The following is a 19,544-nucleotide window of genomic DNA, read 5'->3' as shown; positions in this document are numbered from 1 at the left end:
CTGCTGTATATTTATATTCACATTTATATTTATATATATATATATGTATATTTATATCAGTCCGTCTAAGTCTAAGAAAAGGGCGTACCCTGAACTATTTTCTTGGGGGTTCAAACCAGCTCCGTATCCTCGATACGCTTCCCATTGAATTACCCTGGGCTTGCCGCTGCGTTGCGGTATAGCATCATGGGAACTGAATCTTCCCAGGCTATTTTTGTGACCAAAGTGGATGGGTGGTAAAATACTAAACACATATTGAAAATCAAGCTCTTATCAAGTCATTTATCAGGGTATTAAGAAGAGAAAAAGCACAGGATATATTCTACCAAGTGCATACCACCATGATGCGTGAAGGAAGAAAAGTATTGGATGTACATTGACAATCCCTTTTTGTCTGCAAACTTGAAGAGTTACAGCCAAGGATGTCGGAGAGGAGGGCGCTGGGGCAGGGGCGTCGCGACCGGGGGTGGGGGGGGGGTCACACTCCCAATAGTGTCTCGAAAAGAAATTCAGGTAAAATCCGCTCGGTAGAAGAAACGCTTTAGGTATTTCAGAGACCTTCATGTCATAAAATCAATAAAGAATCAAGCAAAGGTAATGCTCCGTTGGTTAAATATGATATTCCTTGATATGAATGAAGGTAAACAAACTAATGATTTCGTATGCTTCTTGTTACCTAGCTTTAGAAGTAACTAACCAGTGCTTCTTGTTACCTAGCTTTAGAAGTAACTGACAACATGGTATTTTTCAGAACCACGGCCAAATTGTACCAGTTGTTTTTATCTGCTGTTCAATTTGTTTGCAAAAAATAATTTTCAATAGGATTAGGAGGATTGCTTTAGTGAAATTTGTTTAGAAAAGTGAATTTTCCAAGGAACTAGAAGCATCAAAATTCGAAAATTTCCTGCTCCCTCCGCGGCAACCCAGCCGCCTCGGGTAGTAACTATATCCTTTACCCGTTCTGATATAGAGATTTGATAAAACTATTAGGAAAATCTGTTATTATTGTATAAAAATGAAAATTGTTAATTAGCTACAGAGTTAGATTGACAAAATGTATTGCAGAGGTTTGTGACAGCAGCTAAAGAATTTCAGGAAATAATTTTTTAAGCTTAGAAATTTATTTCTAATGCCCTTTTCCTTAAGCCTGCCCCTTACTATTTGGTCGTTCCGGTGTTTCTGGTTACAGTAAAGAAACCCCTACTGAAAGCTATTTGATTGATATTCGTGTAATGTCTGTTTACTACCTCAAGTTTCTATCGCCATTTGAAAAATGAGAGCCCCAGGCCTATTTGCAGCCACTTCTTACCAGACCATTTTCTCCACACAAAAGAAGTTTCTTTTTAAAGCTTCAAACAAAGAGGACATGGTTTCTAGCATTTGATTGCTTAAACTATAAATGGAATGAGGTATATTTGGAGAATAACCTTTGCTTAATGTATTAACGAAGGTTTCCTTTGAGGATATGATTCAGCAACAAGCCATGCAGCTGATCTAGAGTGTGGCCTTGTAGGATTACGAAGATTTTCATTTATGAATGGTGTTGATATTCTCGATGCCATCACTTTTTAAAAAGTTCACATACATTGCTATGGTGTAAGACCTCGTGAGAATCTTTGGGGGAGTGTATCGCCGATAAAGAATCCCGTAAATTCCATGGGATTTGTTACATTAACAACAACATTTAACTTCCTATCTATTACGTAATCAAAGTATTTGTAACTGTAATTTGTGCGTGATAAAACTGCCCCATTATAAAATCTTAGAGCCTAGAAAAATTTAGTACTCTTAAAATTTTATCATTTTTTATTCCTGCATAAGGAAACATTTATCTTTAGGTATTCAACCTATAATAATTAAGGTGTTTTTAGAAATATGTTGAATATCGATGTGCAAATATTTTAGAAAAAGTTTAAAAAGTAAGAAAAGGAAACAAAATTGATATTGGAATAGATTTAATTGCTAAATACAGCTTTGGCGAAGTCGCTCTATTGTCTTTTCTTAGTGTATCTATATTGCGAATGGCATAAAAAGAAAAGCAAGAGAAGTTAATTTTTTTTTCAATTACCAAAAAAATAAACTTGCACACCAATATTGCATTTGCCTCCAGTAACCCATTCTTGTAGTATGGTGGGGCTTGATACCCCCATAATGTTATTGATACTCTTAGATCAGGCAGTACCCCAATCTAGCTACGAGGCTTGATAGATCGAGGGGGGGGGGACTCAATTCAAGATTTTGGTGACAGTGGGTTTATTATGTTTACATACCTAAATTGCTCACAGGCACCGCGGAGCAGGGGGGATGGGGGGCTTTAGCCTCCCCACTTTTTGCAAAAAATGCCAAATACTAAGTACCAAACTACCTGCTACCAAACTACCAAAGTAGAAAAGCCTTTTTTAATACGGTTTTAGCCCCCCTCCCCCACTTTTTTAGACCCCCACTTTTCTCAACGCTCCGCGGTACTTGTGCTCAACAATGTCAAGAATAAATAGTGTTAATTTAAATATAGTCAAAAATGGTTTTTAAAAAAGCAAACATTTAGTAAACTAAAGCTTTTCGTCTGACACTCTTCAGATTATAAAACGTCAGAACATAGATCGCAAACTGTACGCTAGGAAATATATATACCCAGCTTAAAAACATTAAAGAGAATTCAACTCAATAGAGGAGATATGAGACTTTGAAATTGATAGAAGATCCGTGAATCGAACAGAATTTTTGTTCCTAACCACAACTTCTTGCACTTTCTCCTTTTCCAGGGCTCCTGTTTCATGTGTTGGGTTCGAGAAATGTCATTTTGTGCAAATCACAATTCGATATTGCAGCTTTATTTTTAGCAGCATTTTGCATTGTTGGCGGTCAGCTGTTGCCTCAAAAGAACTTCTATCTCGTTTATAAAATCAAGATTTCAGGCTATTTTTAAAGCTGTGTAGTCGTGTTAATCCAAGATAAGAGACGTGGTTTTGTGTTTATCTCGGCTTTATTCGTGGAGTTAGTTGAAAGCCAGAGCAAATACCAAGCTCAGGCTCTCTAGACAGCACATCATAAAAGCTGCTTGTTTGATTGCGAGGTTTATTTCTGTTCATGGTGCATTGCTGAGTGGACACAGCTTTATCAAGAGGAAGAAATTTAAGCTGAGACCAAACATACAATTTTATCGTTGACTAACCAGCCGCTGGAGTTCAAACCGACAGCAATAAGCGAGACATAATTCTAAACAAACATCAAGTTTTTGGAGTTCAAGACGGAACTGGAAGTGTTTCGTTACCTTTTACAGATAGAGATTTGATTTTTTGATGGCGATGGAGTGCCATCAGACAAACAACGCAAAATGTTTGCTATCGTCCCACTTTGGTGTGAGAGGGAAATTGTTTTTAGAAAATTACAGAAAACATGAAATTGCAGGAAAGGACTTTGATCTTCACGGTAACAGGGAAAGACAACGATTAATCAAAGAAAAAGACGCTAGAATTTCCACGAATAGCGACGAAACAAACTGCAGCTCTGATGATGACGACAGAACGGATGAAAATATCAGAAACGAAAGTGGCAATCCAAGCGATGAGACGCACTCAAACGTACGCAGAGTAAGCTGGGCTGACGAACTTGTTACGGTGCATACGTATATTAAAGAAAAGAAGACTTTCCGACTCTCATTCGTTTGTATGCCGAGGTTTAGTTTATAAAATTATACTGATGTAAATATGAAGATTTAGGAATAATTCACGTGTCTGGTTGCAGGCAGCCGAGACGTAGACTCGCTGCAAATTTTTCGAATAAATGTTTAGGCTTTCAATAACAAGTTCATCTTGTCATTACATAGACACTTGAAATTCTATTCGTATTGTGTACATGTTTTATTTAGGACTCGCTTAAAATGCTTAAAACTAAATTACCTGTTAGAATCATGTCATTAAGATGATTAATTTCTGAAAAATTGGCGAGAACTGTATATTACAATGCATTTAGAATTTCCAGTTCTGAGAAAACACAAAATAAAGGCTTAGTTCCCGTTCCTTGTCCGCATATTCCCAGTAGCTTTGCGTTCATGGATAACATCTGCTTTAAATATTCAAAAATTGCTAAGCAAGATGATCAAAACACGTTGGTTTATTAATCAGGTTTAGCTAGACAACAAGGTGTTATTTGACCAACTGTTAGGTGATAGTTACAGAGTTTTTTAGTTTGTATTTGCGCCTTTCAAAGCAAGAGGATAATATTTATCACCTGGAAATCAAGCTAATTATACACGCAGAGGGTTAAATAGTTTTTACCTTTCCGGGTTTGGTCCTACCTTAGTTTGAATTAAGAAATTAATCTGTCAATGCGGAGGAGGAAACACAAGTCATGGGAAAATTTCTCGCCAATGCTCTGTAGATTAACGTTATGGATTATTTTGATGTACAAATGACTCGAAAGTTTGCTCAGCGCTGTAAATGTAAATGGAAACAAGGTATTAAATATGGTTTATATGCTAACAGAGTGACAAAAGGCTTGATTCTTTGAGTGCGGAGGGAGATCGTCTGTGGTTTGTGAAACCTGAAACAGGAAATTATGGCTGGGAAATTATGGATTCTCCAGGCTGCAGTACCAGTATGAGGACACCATTTAAGTCATGTTACAAAAGTTGGTCTGATCCTCAAGTTCTAGTTCTTTTTGCTAAAATTTTCATCCAGTATGTATAAAACTTCTTTAAAAAGCACAGTGAAACCCGGATTTCGATATTTCATTTTCTTTCTTTCAGTACAATACTTAAGAGAAAAAGTCCGGGTTAATATTTAGTTACGAATTTAAGGGTTTTTTGAGATGCCGAATCCATTAATGATATTTGTTTTTTAAGATTTGGGATTGATTTTGAGAAAATAAAACCGAAAGACAGAATGCACGGGATGGCGTTAAGTTACTTTCGCTCGAATCTGAAGGTTTGGTATAATCTCAAACATGAGCTTAAGAAAAACAAGAAATTCTGGGTTGCTAGAATTGGGCTGTCGTTGTACAATGGACACTGGAAGAGCGACAGAAATTGTTTCAGTCGAAAAGGCAGCGTCTTTATTACGTTATCCTGTTGAACGTTAAGGTGTGGCATACAAATTCGTGGTGGTAGAAGAGGCTTAGAACCACAAATTTCTTGAAAAGTAAATCCGAGTATGCTTTTTGTTGTCATTTTTCTAGACAGTTATCCAATGCCCCTTTAAACCCTTGACGTCTCTTGAGATATATCGAGAAAACAGAATACCAAAAATTATTTTATGGTTAGATGTTACGTGAAAGAGTGTTTCATCATGTCCAGGTCTTTTTGTAATCCTAATACTTGGGACGAGTTCTAAACACCTAATTCATGTGATGCAATTAATTCGTCTAAGGCTCGGCTTAATGAGAAAACGTGCTTGTCTGCTGACTTCTGCGATAGTCTACATAGTTGTGTCTTCTGACCACGGTAATTCTACATATACAAATGTTTCTACTGAAAGGCCCCGGTCAAACGAACAATTCACTGCGCAACGATCAACATGCCTGCTCAGTAAACAGTTCAGTTCGTTTGACCACTTGCTCAGTTTCAGCCCTACTCAGTCTCGCTCAGCCTTGCTCAGTCCTGCTCAGAGATGTTTGACGGCGATCAAAAATGTTTAGAGAGTCATTAAACCTTTTTTTTCGGTGTGTTGTTGAGCGATGCTTAATTCGTTTGTCCACCCAACTGAACTTCGTTAAACTCGGGCATGCCTAGCTCGCGCGTTGAATTCGAGATTCGCACCAAGAAAACATTGAGAGCTTTTGTTGACATTGTGCTCACTAAAACAGTTCAATTGCATCATGAAAGCTCGCCATTTTAACAACATTAAGAAGGTCTTTTGATTTGCAATAGTTTTGTGTGAAAGTTTCATTTCTCAATGCATAGGCACTCGCATTAATCATTCTTTGTTCATCCAATTGTTCGGTGCAATGTTCAGTTCGTTTGAACACCCTGTACTGAGCAGCACGCTGAGCAAGTTTGCAAATGTTGAGTGTTGCTCAGTGAAATGTTCAGTTCGTTTGACTGGAGCTAAACGCTTGAAAACGACCCTTTGTCGTGTCTTTAAATGCCTTCAGTCAATTACCCTGATGCAACGAAACCATATCGAAGGGAAATTATCAGTGGGGGCAAACCTTTGTTTATATAATGAGGAGGACAATTCCTATTGTTAAAGACAATAGTTTCCTCCTTAGTTAGCATGTTCAAAAAGGCCCTGTGGTGCAATCTCTTCAAAACCGTCCTTTTTTATAAGCGCACACTTTATAATAGCACCCAGACTCGACTGGCCAAAAATAAGAGCATTAAAAAAGAAGTATATAATTTTGAAAATTTTCCCTCATGTTAACGAAACAGACTGTATCAGCAAATCAACTGAGGTACTAAAAGTTTTTGCAAAACGATTATTTAGTGGTCTTAGAAAGAATTGATAGTATGTAGTTGCAGAAAAATCAATGTTGAAATCAAAACAATGCCAAGATTTCCCAAACTCTATGAACATTAAGTCTCGGTAAAAAAATTATCTGGTTTTTATAAAAAAAGAGTATACACTGGACTGGGGCTCGCTAGATCACTTGTAATAATATGACCGCTGAGGTAGGGGTAGGGACATCGATGGCAACTTCGGGTCCTGGGGGTAAAGCTCGAGACATGTATAAGTTACCTAGTACCTTAATCCCTCAAATAAAGCAAGGCATTGTCCTACACACTGTGGTTTCAGAAAGTTATGCCCCTAGCCAGGCGCTAGAATATGGCAGTAAGAGGCCCTAAGGGAAGTGTGCGTCCTTAAATTTCATTTAAATTTTTATAAACGAAATTCGATAAAGCAGGTGAAGGAACTCGTCCGTATAAAACACCTGATAATAACGTCGCTTGGGTGCAATGGTTTTCCATAATTTGTTTATCATAATCATATTCCAAAACCATGGGCACACACAGTCCAATTCTGATAATTCAAAAGACGCTTATTCCTAGTTAGGCGATCTTTTGAGAATTCTAACTTTCGAGAAACGCAAAAAACATTTGGCTTCTTCATTGCTGTATGTAATGCTATCATTTATGGATATTGACAGTGATATATGGCTGTTTCTGGATGAGCAATAAAACCTTGTCTAGTTTTGTTATGATATTTTGTAAGAGTATGAAACTCGTGGGCGTGAAAACGTTGGATGTTGAGCAGGATTTACTTTCTCTATAGCAAAGGTATTGTTGGCAAATGAGACCTAAACAGCTTATATGATTTCAATCTGAGTTTAATCAGATTTGAAATAAACAGGCCAAATATAAAGGAGATTTTTAAAAAAGGATTCGCTGATTATTGTCTTCATGTTACAGGATCAACTAGGATATCATAAAATTTATGCATGAATCCTGTTTAAAACCTTTTTGTCGAAATGTCGTTAGCCCATGGGCTATATTTCAGTTATCAGGTTAAAGAGCGTTAATGGTCATTAAGCATGTCTATCGAAACAGCCAATACGGACCTGATTCGTCTCATCACCAGGCCTCATACAGCTCACAGGCTAGAAACGATATGTACAAAACGAAAGACATAAATATATACATAGGAACCTTTCAATGTTTGAGCTCCCAGTTCCCTATAACCTCTACCTCACTAGCCAGACTTCCCTTCTTTATGGACACCAAGAGCTGTCAATCTGCATATTTGAATCAATTATAGCCGCAGCGAAATTTCAATACATTTATCAATTCAAATATACCACGACCCAATAGTATTCTTGTAGATCAAGCAATTTTAGGCGATAGAAAATGACGTTGGCAGAGTGACCCTTGCCCATGCACAGTTGGTCTCGCAGAAAATAGACAGCCATTTACGGCAGTGAAGGAAAAATACTCTAACATTTTAAGATCTAAATAGATATTTTTATCAAAACACTCGAGTTTTGACAACTGATGTACATAAGTGGATAGCTACGCAAAATACGAAATAGAAAACTTAAAATACGACCTTTGGTAGAAAATAATTTAAAACTAATAGTTCTAGCTTCGTACTCTAAATAGTTAAGGCTTTTCAACACAAAATTAATCTATTCAAAATAAGTGAATCTTTCAAAATTAATTTTAAGGAGCTGTGGGATAATTCACCTTGATGTTTGCAAAAAAGAATACCACGATACCACGAATAATCCTGGACATTACGTTTCAACTAATCCAACCGGTATTACGAAATGCGATTTCAAATTGGATAAAAATATATAAAATTGGACAGTCCCAAAAATTGTTCTAAAACTAGTTGGCAAAAGATATCAATAAAAATATTGCTCAACGATTTATCGATATTCTCTACTGGCCTGTGTATATAAAACTGCTCTTTATGTTAAGAAATCATCCCAAGACCATACCATGACAATAAATTGCGATATAAACGAAAAATTCAATGGAACACAAAATTTTCAAATCGTCTCGTGTAACTTAGCTTGTAAAACACAACTTTTGTTAGAAATAAAATTGTATGCAAACTTTGGCGGAGCATATCAGTCGATTAACGTTTGATTTCAGTCTGAAAATGAGACTATGGTCAAACTCACGTGAGACGGAATCGCATTAAATTGAGATCTTATGACTTGGATAAAAATGCATGCTCCGAGTTTATTGGAATAAATGCTACCAATTTTCATCGTCGGACGTTTTCAGTCTGACATTGGCGCACGTCAGATCTTTTTTTATGTCTCCTAAGAAAATAGCAACACATAAGTCGGATCTTCGCAAAGTTATTGTTATTTATTTTAATCTCAATGGTCCTCTTGAGAAACATACTTTTAGATACTAAAGAGGCATTCTTGCAAATATTACATTGTTGAAGTGATGCTTCATTTATTCTTTTCTTACTTCAGTAGACGGCATTCAGTTTTTTACTCTGTGGTGCTTGCTACCGGGTTGCAACTTCCAATTCCGGTTTCAAATCTGCGATGCTTAGTTTTGTTTTGTTTTTATACTTGTAATTCGGACTCCCAAATAAGTATTTTTCGTCCGAAATACCACAGATTATAAACGTCGCATAATTTCCAAAGGCAAGCAGAAAATTTATACCCACATGAGGATCGAAGAAAATGTGACTTCACCTACGTCAGGCACCAGACAGACTATTTTGTCTGGTCCGAGGAGATCCGATTTATGCTAGTTTGACTGTACCCAAACCATGATCACATGCGTACTTATCGCCAGAGAGTCGTGGGTACCGAGGCTTTAATATCTGAAAAACGATTTTGTCAAAGTTTTTTGTGGTTTTGTTGGTAGAGGTATGTCAATTCCTGTCTTTTTCTTCTTCTAAAATCTTCAGCTGCACATCATCTTGTAAGTTAACATTCGTCCTTGAATTTTGTTGCTTGTGGCTAAACAATTCCTTTTGTTGCTCTTCTAAAATTTGATGCTTATGACGAAAATCTTCGAGATCGTCCAATGTTTTTTGCAAAAATCTAAAATAAATTTCGGCAATGGATTTTGACTAAAATTTTACTTTGTTTCATTATACAAAGAAATTCCTGGTGGCAAGCATACAGTAATCTTATTTTCTATAGAGATAAAGAAACTGCAGGAAAAGAAGATTAGCGCAACCAAAACTTCGTGAATAAAATATGAAAAACCACGAAAACAGGCGATAAATGCTTGCATAAGAAATGTGCCTGTTGAATATTAGCAGCAACGTGTTCATTTGGTATACGTTTTATCTTAATACACAAGGTCACTTCATCAAAGGCCAACAAAACCTGCGAAAATATCATGTTTTGGACAATGTTATCATAGGCGTAGCAAGCAGAAGCGCGTAAAATGATTCAATCATATTTGCAGTGCAGTTAATCGAAACCAAACACTCTGTTTCAATCTTGATATTGTTTATCAGATACGACACACACTTTTCGCTGCCACCAAAACAGGTTTTCGAGTTATCTTTTCCTGATATGAACGGGTCTTTGAAATCCGCCCAAGCGGCATTTTTTTTAAAGCAGAGGGAGTTATCAAAAAAAATCCTCGTAGCTAGGTTTTTAAAATTGTTTGGAACACTGAAACAGATATCTCAGTATGAAAATGAAAGCTGATCAAAATGAAAGATATGTGACACGGTAATTCAAAATAAGCTTCGGAAAAGTGCCACTTTACACGTTTACACCGGTTTCATATGCATTGTACCTAAACCTGTCGCGCATCCAAACGAACCCTTTGCATTCATTTTTTTAAGGAACTATACACTTGTTTAAACCCTGCCAATGTTCCGCGTAATGGTCTGACCAGGAATTCAACCAAACTCACGAAGCCCATATACAGGACAATAGATTGACATAATCGGCATTAGTAGCGAAAGACAGATGGCGTCATACATTCCTTTGTTTAGACTATTTGAACTGAGTTAAATCTGTAACAAATTGGCTGATATATGATGATTGAAAGACCACAGGTTTGTCTAAGGATAACTGTTATTCTGGCTTCGTTCATAATAGAATCAAGACCGAATTACAGTAATTTTATAGGCCAAGGGTTTGTGCTTGTGACGTTAACGCTTGTGCCAGACTTGTAGGTTAATGCTTGACGAAATCTAAATTAAAGGTGAAAATGGCGGGTAAACTAAATTTGTCTGCCATGTTGAGGCCTTCAACTGATTTCAGGACTTCCTAGACAAAATTCTACATAACGTCATTTAGACTTTACTCGATCATGAAATTACAATTTCCTTCCTTTGAAAAGCTGTTAAACTGTAACAATCTTAGTTGCGCAACCAATACCCAAATCTTTGATATAAGACAGAAAACGTTTCAAAATATAACGAGCTTCAGTGTGACCGCAATTTTCTTCCTAAGTTTAAATGACAAGCTAATTTTCTCCATAACCAAGCTTTCTCTTCTTCGATCAGCCAAAAACAGTAACCGTTGAAAAATGAAGATGAAATATCATTATGCAAGGTTTGTTACGTTGGTGAAGACTGATATTTAGTGTGCCAATGCATTGAGGGAAGAAACTTATAGAGAGCATAAAAATCGGACGCTTATGCGTATACACTCATTTTCTTTATAAGAAACAAAGTTCGATGTTGATTACTCCAGTTTCTTAATGTTCTGGAAATTTCAATACTCATTGTTTCTTAAGAGCTTCTTAACATGAATGATGTTATGAAATGTTCGTGACCTTTTTATCAAGTCAAGAGATTTGCTTCCGTTCCGATGCTGTATTTAGATGTGGGAAGTGTATTTTTATCCCTTGTGCCTCAAGTTCTACGCCAACAGAGCAATCTTGTTCTTGAATTTTACAAAATTTCGTTGTTCTCAGTTTTATCACGATTTAATAGTTTCTAAATTTTTTTGCTTCGAGTATTGAAGTTTCTTAATTTTTTCTGACTGTCCAGTACTCGTTTCTTATAGCCAGTTTCTTATAAAAAAATGAGTCTACATGCATTTCTAAATAATGCTTTGGCGTAAAGAACAGGACGGTTTTGAGTTGCAACTCCGTGTTTCACTCTTCGTGCGATCATCAGGCAACTGTGTTTGCGTAACTGTATTTTTGAAAAATGCAAGATTCACAGGTGCAGCTAATAAAAATCTTTGGCATAGAAGAAGCTTAGGTTGTTTGGTTATATTATAGGAAGCATCGTTTAGATGAGTGATTGCCAAACAGAATAATAAAAAACGGCCTTTTCAAGTGCACAGAATGTACTGAGTGACTTACTCGTGTTGTTTCTCCAGCTGTCGGTCCAGTTTTATCTCACACAATGCAGCATGTTTACGCTGCTTGGCAGCCTCGAATCCAGGATGAAGCTCCTCCACATACTGATAACATAACTCCGCCAAATCAAACTGTCCTAGGCTCTATATCAGAAAAAGGATAAACTGTTTAGATTTATAATATTAGATAAATATAATTAAACATGCAAGTGAACTAAAGAAGTCCAAGACAAATGTCGATGCAGTAGCAATCCAAAGCAGTATTGCTGAAGTCTTCATCTTTTAAAAGTATGATCGAATTAGGAAACAAAGTATCAAAAAAGATACCAAAAAAAAGATTCGGTGTTCCATCGTCTTGCGAAAGATTGCCTTACCGCCTGCTAGTGCAACAATTTTTTTGAGCAATTATTTTAGAAACAAGGAAAAAACTTGGGATAGCGTAGGTACTAAAAAGTCCGAGCTTAAAGAGCATACGGCTGACCGATATGATAACGATCTTTTCACGGTACAATCGATCTAACAAAAAAATTACAATATTCTTTCATAGAAACAACCTTTCTAAGAAAAAATACGGACCCTGCGATAGATTTTTCGCTGATTTTACATCAAACCGGTGTCGTCGCAAGGCGTCGCAAAACCGGTGTAAAGTATAGGAATTCTATTTCTTTTCAAAATTAAATACGATTTGCCCTTCAGACAATTAGAGCTGGCTGACCTGACAAACTGAACATTTATCCAAGTAAATCTTGAGGAAATACTTTGTAAAAAAATTTTGTCTGGAGGATAATCAATATTTGAAATCTTATTAGAACCAGACTACTGAAGACAAAGATTGACATAAAGAAGCCCAGACCTTACTCACAGTATCTGGTATCTGTCTCTGCAAGGCAAATAACTGAACTTAAAAACAGGGTCGTCGCTACCGTGGGACGTGAAAGAGGTTATAAATTCCGTTACAAAAACGAGGAGTTTGATGCTTCGTCGCCAATTTTTCAATCTTGTCGGCAAATAATGCAAGGCGCACCCACTTCGTAGGCAAGTGGGACTTGAACAGCGAAATTCGACATGAATAAATTTTGAAAATCTGGAAGTCCCTTTAGTATAACAAACTACATTGAATGGTGAAAAGCACACCCTTAATACAGTCGTGAGTCGACACAATCGACCAGTGATAATTTCTTGAGCAGAAAGACGCAGAAAAAAACCAGCCGAGGTACATAATGGGCCAGCTATCTCTTCTATGCTAATGGCTAAAGTGAACTTGCGGCAAAACTACGTTTTTCAATGCTCTTCGCCAAACACATGCCTTTTCATATGGATAAACAATACTAAGAAGTTAAGCAAAGTGTTCTTAACTCAATTCAATGGTAATTTGATGAAACTGAACTGAAGAAATCAAAAATCTTGCTTAAAGTTTGCAATATGGGAGTATCTACAGACAGGGCTTCCTTAAAACTTCAAGGAGCAGAAAACAATAGAATTCAACATTAGACAGAGTTTGCTTGCTATAAGAAATCCCATATTCAAAGTAACACTTAAACGTGACGAGAATGAACAACAACAAACACACATAAATCAGTTATGGCTAATATTTCGCCCTGGCATACGGGGCTTCATCAGATCAAAAGTAAACGAACAACATTACTTTACGTTTACTCAGTTGGTTTACTTCTGCTCTGATTGCCTTAGTGGCTTACATTTGTAAGTCTGATTGGCTGTTAACATTTGTAAGTCTGATTGCCTGCTTATATTGGTGGGTCTGATTGTCTGTTTAAATTTGTAAGGGACTAGATGCAACCTGAATTGTATTTTAGATGTAGTTTTCATTCTATTTGATAGAAAAAAGATTATGAACAGTTTTTGGCGGTACAGAACTTGAAAACGAATTTTGAAAAAGCAAAAATTTTACAAAATATCGGCTAAAAGCTTTTTCGTTTGACACTCCTCTGAGCATAAAACGTCAGAATAACAGTCCAAAAGTACACAATGAAAAATATATATCCAGTTGTGGATCCAGGGTTGTACGATATCAAAGACAAATTAACAAACTGAGCTTCAAACAACACAATTGCTGGAGAGAAGTCCAAAATATAATCTTGTAAAAAATAAATATGTGAAAAACTGAATTGGTTACTATTTGACCTGTCTTGAAAAAGTTCATCAAACGTACTCAAAAAGCTACGTAAACCTTGGAGAATCATAGTACTTAAAACTTGAAACCAGCCCCCATAACCAATTTGTCTTTAAACAATGGAGGATCTGGTACAAGACATGCTTACATCTGATAAAGGCAAATGTACTTTAATATGGATTTAAAGTTGGTAGGGGCAGCATCAAACTAGAGAGTAGAGGACCATGGCCCCAACGTTTTCACCAAGAATAAATACACAATAAACTGAGTTAAAAATTTTTCAGCTTTGAATCCCCAACCTAGTTTGAAGTTCAAAGCCTGGCATGTGATAGGTATTAGCTATTAAAGTACAAACTTACAGCATATATATCCCCAAGAGCGAAATATGCCACATCGAGCTCAGAGCTAGTCTCCAAGGCAGCATGCATCAAGATTGCAGCATCCAGTGACTGTTTTGCTCTATGCAAAACATTGGCCATACTCACAAGTGCTATATCTTTGTGCTCCCTACAAACAAATACATTATGAAGCAAACATGAATGTATTGTTAAGGCTGTTGCGTGGCTACCGCAAAGCATTTGAAAACAAAGTGCATAATATGATGTTTGTGAGGCCAACTACCAACCACTGTTAAAAGACTATGAAATCATTTTCCACATCATTCTGACTTAGCATGTACATGTTTTCATACTATAGTGCTCTATAAATAAGTTTCCTTCAGAATATTTGAATTTTTTTGTTTAAAAAATTAGATTTCAATATTCCATATTTGCCTAAACAATCATCATATTACATTGAGCATAGTTTATAATTCTGCCAAAGGATAGATTACAGCATTTTCAAAAGAACTGGCACTAAAAGCATTTACATTGCAAGGAACAGCTATAGAAGAAAGTGTATGTTAAAACTTAGAAAATAACAACTAAAAAATAATACTTGTATTTTAAAGAAATTTTCAATTTGACCAACAGACAATGAGAATATTTTTTAAACTATTTACTTAAAAAGGAAGAAAAACCTCTATTACCACCCCCAAGAATAATTGTCTGATACCTTGGCGAGTAATGCAATGCTCTTCTTAAGCACTCAACAGCATTGACAGTTGGTCCAGTAACTCGCCAATAAAGTCCTGCAAGATTTAGCAAAATCCATGATGTTTTATTCTGTTGAAGAAAAAAAAACAATGGTTAGCTAAAACAAAAGTACTTAGAACCAGTGGCAGACACCTTGGGGAAGGGGGTGGGGTGATGTAGTAGGAGTATATGTTATTTATTAACATACTTAATTATTACGCCAACCTCGCTTTCATTTGAATATAACAGTTTTTTTAATTATCTGTCAGTGATTAACCTCGACACGAGTCGCTCGCTTTCTGTGTGCACTCTCGAACCAATTTGTTGACTACTGAAGTAACAAGGGTTTAAGAGGAAGTCTAATCCCTGCTATAGTGAGGGGTTGAGGGGGGCAGTCATCCCCCAAATATTTTGGAAGACAATGGCCTTTTGCTCTAAAACAATGGGGAAATGTGACATCATCTTATCAAAACAATAGGTTTGCCCCCAATATCTTACCAACTGTTTGTCCCTGCTTAGAACATAATAAATTGCTTTTGAAAGACTTTTAAAAAAATAATAGCTTATGGTAAGACGTTGCATTTTAAACCTTCATGTTGTCAAATAAAAACTCAAACTTAATATGACTTGCCATACTTCAAATAACAAATATACATATAATTTGCAAAAATATGATTTGGGTCGACAGCAATAAGGAAACTGCGGTTGTACACAATAGGTTCTAGTGAGGGAGATATGAAGAAGAATTGTGCAAATTGTGATAGAAGCACCAAAATTTCAGAAAACACCAAGTTTGATACGCTAAAAAATATGTGATATAGAGACAAATCATATCTTGCCCATAAGATCTATTTTTAGACTGGGGTACTCCGGTCCAGACCCCTAATTGTACCTTTGGTCATAAACAAGGAACGCCAGGCCATAGAAGTTGAAAATCACAATAAAAAGACAGTTTAACTAGACAAAAAAGATGTGATATAGACCCGATTCATAACTTGCCCCTAAATTCTATTTTTAGACTGGGGTACTCTGGTCCAGCTCCTAATTGTACAATTGGCCATACACAGAGAATCCTAGTTCATAGAAAGTTGAAATTCACAATATAAAGGCAGTTAAACGAGCCGAAAAAGATGTAAAATAAACCCAATTCATATGATGCCCCTAAATTCTATTTTTAGACTGGGATACTCTGGTCCAGACCCCTGGCCACAAACGGAGAACGCAAGGTCATACAAACTTGGAATTCTCGATATAAAGGCAGTTTGACATGCAGAAAAAGATTGGATATGAAGCCAAATCATATCTTGCCCCTAAGTTCTATTTTTAGACTGAACCATTGGCCATGAACAGAGAAGGAAAATTCTCAATATAAAGGCAGTTTGATACGCTGACAAAGATGTGATATAGTTCCTATTCATATCTTGAACTCTAAAAATAGAACAAGGGGAGCAATTTTCAGTCAGGGTCCATATCCTATCTTTTTAAGCATATCAAACTGCCCCTTATTGCAAAGTTTCATGCTATTCTACTAAAGTGAGACTGAGATACGATAATACCGTCAATAAAGGTCTAGGACAAAGTACCCTTGTCTAAAAATAGAACAAGGGGGCAATTTCCAGTAGGGTTCCATATCCTATCATTTCAAGCGTATCAAATTGCCCCTTTTTGTAAAGTTTCATGCTATTCTACCAAAGTGAGACTGAGATACGATAATTCCGTCAATAAAGGTCTAGGGCAAAGTACCCCAGTCTAAAAATAGAAAAGGGGGCAAATTCAAGTTGGGGTCTTTATCTTTATTTTAAGCGTATATGATTGTCACTTGTTACAAAATTTCATGTTATTGTACTTACTTACAGCAGAGATATTGTAATATCGCCGCTAGAGTCTTGGGGCAAAGTACCCCAGCTAAAAATAGCTGAAGGGGGCAATTTTTCAGTTTGGGTCCCTATCCTATCTTTTTCAAAGTATCAAACTGCTTATCATTGCAAAGTTTCATGCTAGTATCACAATTTGCACCATTCGACCTAGTATGTGATTTAATAGGCCTGAGTAAATGGTTTTGCCTCGACTCATCACTGTGACGTCATAGCAGGAAATAAAATGTCGTAACGCAACTGTAAAATATGCATACTTTGACACACAATAAAAAAAGAACCATTTAACTTGTGGGAATTCTGTTTTTTGTATAAGAACAAGGGCGGAGGATTCTATAGATTTCTTTTCAAATATTGGAATGGTAAATTTCGCTGCATAAACATTTTAATTAAATCAGAGAATCAAAATATTAAACATTTTTTTATTGACAAACTAAACTTCCCATTTCTACAAATAGGCATAAAACATACTTTTTCCAAAGCATTGCTAACTACATCTCCAAATTCTTCTACCGTTTGCACTGGCAATGCAACTGACAAAATATTAATTAGACCATGCTCTGTTGAATTTTCAATAGAGTTTCTCAAAGCAACGCCTTTTAGGTGATCATATGAGCTCATACTGAAGGGCAGATCTGTTGTGCAATGTGGCTTTCTATAGTCCGCTGTTGTGCTTTCATATGGCTTTACATGCTCTGCCACACTAAGATGAAGAATATAATGACTTGGTTAATCTTATTCTAAAATAAATTTGCAAACCATGGTATGTTGAATAATTCACTAGTGTTATGTCAGAAAGTTGCAGGTTTTTAAAGAAGATGGCAAAAATCCTTGCAAAGGTCAGGGTGCACTTCAAAGCTCTATTTCAGACACCTTTCAAGGCATTTTAATCACCAAATGCTAAGAAAAGGTAGCTTATGGAAGCATGCTGAAGTTTTGTGGTTCCACACCAGGCATACTCTGACCTAACAATATGGAGTATACCCTGATACAGAGGGGAAACATATGAAAACATGCAAGACTAAAATGCGCAACCAACTTGATAAGACTAATCATTCTCCTGCTTCCAGCTTTCAGTCAGAGGGAGATACTCATGTCCTACAGAATATCATATTCTTAAGAAACAAATCCTATCCTTGGTTCATCAAATTTAAAATTTTCATCTATTGGGACATCCTTGCTACAGAAAGAGATACTCAGTTATATCAATTTTTTTAGCAATTAAAAGCATAAAAAACATCAACTTACTCAATTCGCTTATTATGAAAATGCATGACAGAACCTAGATAAAGGTCGAATTCTGTTAATCTTTTTTTACTAATGACACAATCAGGATCAGATCTAAACATCTGGCTTTCAATGTCAACTTTTTCCAGTTCTGATGGTTGCAAGACATCTCTTTTTGATAACAATTCGGTTTGCAAAATTGAAAGCTTTTTCATCTTGGATTCCTGCTCCATGAATGTTATTAAATCTCCAGGGCTTTTAAGATTATAAATTGATTCTACCTAAAAAACAAATTGCAAAACACTTATATATATTCGATTTTTTTTACCAAATTATTTCAGGTGTTTGTCCAAATGTGAATCAATAATTCTGAATGAAAAGATTTCCTGAAGCTCAAAAATTTTTGCGACTGAATTGAACTTAACTAAACTGAGTTGTACGGAACTAGGACAATTGCACATGTGACACAAACTTTTTGTCATCCTTTTAGTTTTGTTTTCAAGTTATTTAACAGCTCTTTCAATACATCATATAATCATATACAAAGTTTACAAACATGATCTTTTCAATAATAACAAAAAAATAATACAAATTTGTATACATTAAAATATAATACACTTACAAATATATACACTAGAATTATTCTAATTTACTATTCATAATCTGAATAACTTTCACCAACTTTGATGAATGTTGAAAAACATAACATTTAAATTTCACCTGTTTTTTAGTTTTATTTATACGTTTAGTTAAAATCAAGTCTGAATCTAAATCAAACAATTCTGCTGAATAAAATTATTGTGAGCCAATAATTAGTTTTCAATCCAATTGTGACAAAACAAACCCTTATTATAACATTGAATGGGTTTTTAAATTCTGATTCCAATCAATACTTAAATCCTGCAACAAAAAACAAAATTTGGAAGAAATAGTCTTTTGGAAATGAAGTTTTAACTGCAAACATAAAATTTCTACGAATACTTGACGGAAATATTAGTTCTCTTGCACAAAAGTTTTCTTACCTGCTGTTTGATCTTTCCATCGTTATCAACGAACCAGTGTGTTACGGAAGAACACAGTGGAGAAATCAAAGCAAGGCAAGCCAAAAGGCCTAAACCTAAAGCATGGCGTTGTGCCTCTCCGAACGGCATCATTGCGATTTCACCACACTACATGCCTAAGATATCTAATTGACGGATTCCCTTCAAGAGAAAAATGTCATCTGTAGTGAAAATAATGTTTGTTCTCTTTCCAAATTGTAATGGTCCTCATTGCATACACGCGGCAAACCACCTTTTGGTACAAAGTGAAAATTGCGTCAACAAGCAACCCATTTGCAATTTGCCTCGTTTGAGCATGCGGATCACAAGGGCACCGAGGGCATCGATAAAAAAGGTTATGAATCAAACTCAAACTCAAAACATTTTTTTCAGCAAATCAATTAATTACATATTACGTCATTTAGGTAAGTTGTTTAAAATTCAATTATTAAATCCAAAATTACAATAAGAACATTAAAGAAAGAGAAAACAACCCTATATAAGAATAAATCAGCTG

At 35.9% G+C, this 19,544-nt stretch overlaps 1 protein-coding gene across 1 annotated transcript; it reads right to left on the bottom strand.

The window, feature by feature from the left end:
* Positions 1-3,305: 3,305 nt before the first annotated feature.
* Positions 3,306-19,327, bottom strand: LOC135695303 (tetratricopeptide repeat protein 17). The gene is made up of 7 exons (XM_065214359.2): positions 19,010-19,327; positions 18,009-18,268; positions 17,232-17,463; positions 14,867-14,976; positions 14,173-14,320; positions 11,687-11,826; positions 3,306-9,447 (listed from the first exon to the last, which is right to left on the bottom strand). Exons 1-7 carry the CDS (start codon positions 19,139-19,141, stop codon positions 9,276-9,278), a joined length of 1,194 nt encoding a protein of 397 aa, XP_065070431.1. The 5' UTR covers positions 19,142-19,327; the 3' UTR covers positions 3,306-9,275.
* Between the last annotated feature and the right edge of the window lie 217 nt (positions 19,328-19,544).

The sequence above is a fragment of the Rhopilema esculentum genome, chromosome 2 (assembly GCF_057945365.1).
Source record: "Rhopilema esculentum isolate cy_ngs chromosome 2, ASM5794536v1, whole genome shotgun sequence".
Taxonomy (NCBI): domain Eukaryota; kingdom Metazoa; phylum Cnidaria; class Scyphozoa; order Rhizostomeae; family Rhizostomatidae; genus Rhopilema; species Rhopilema esculentum.
This window is presented reverse-complemented; position numbering and strand designations above follow the sequence as displayed.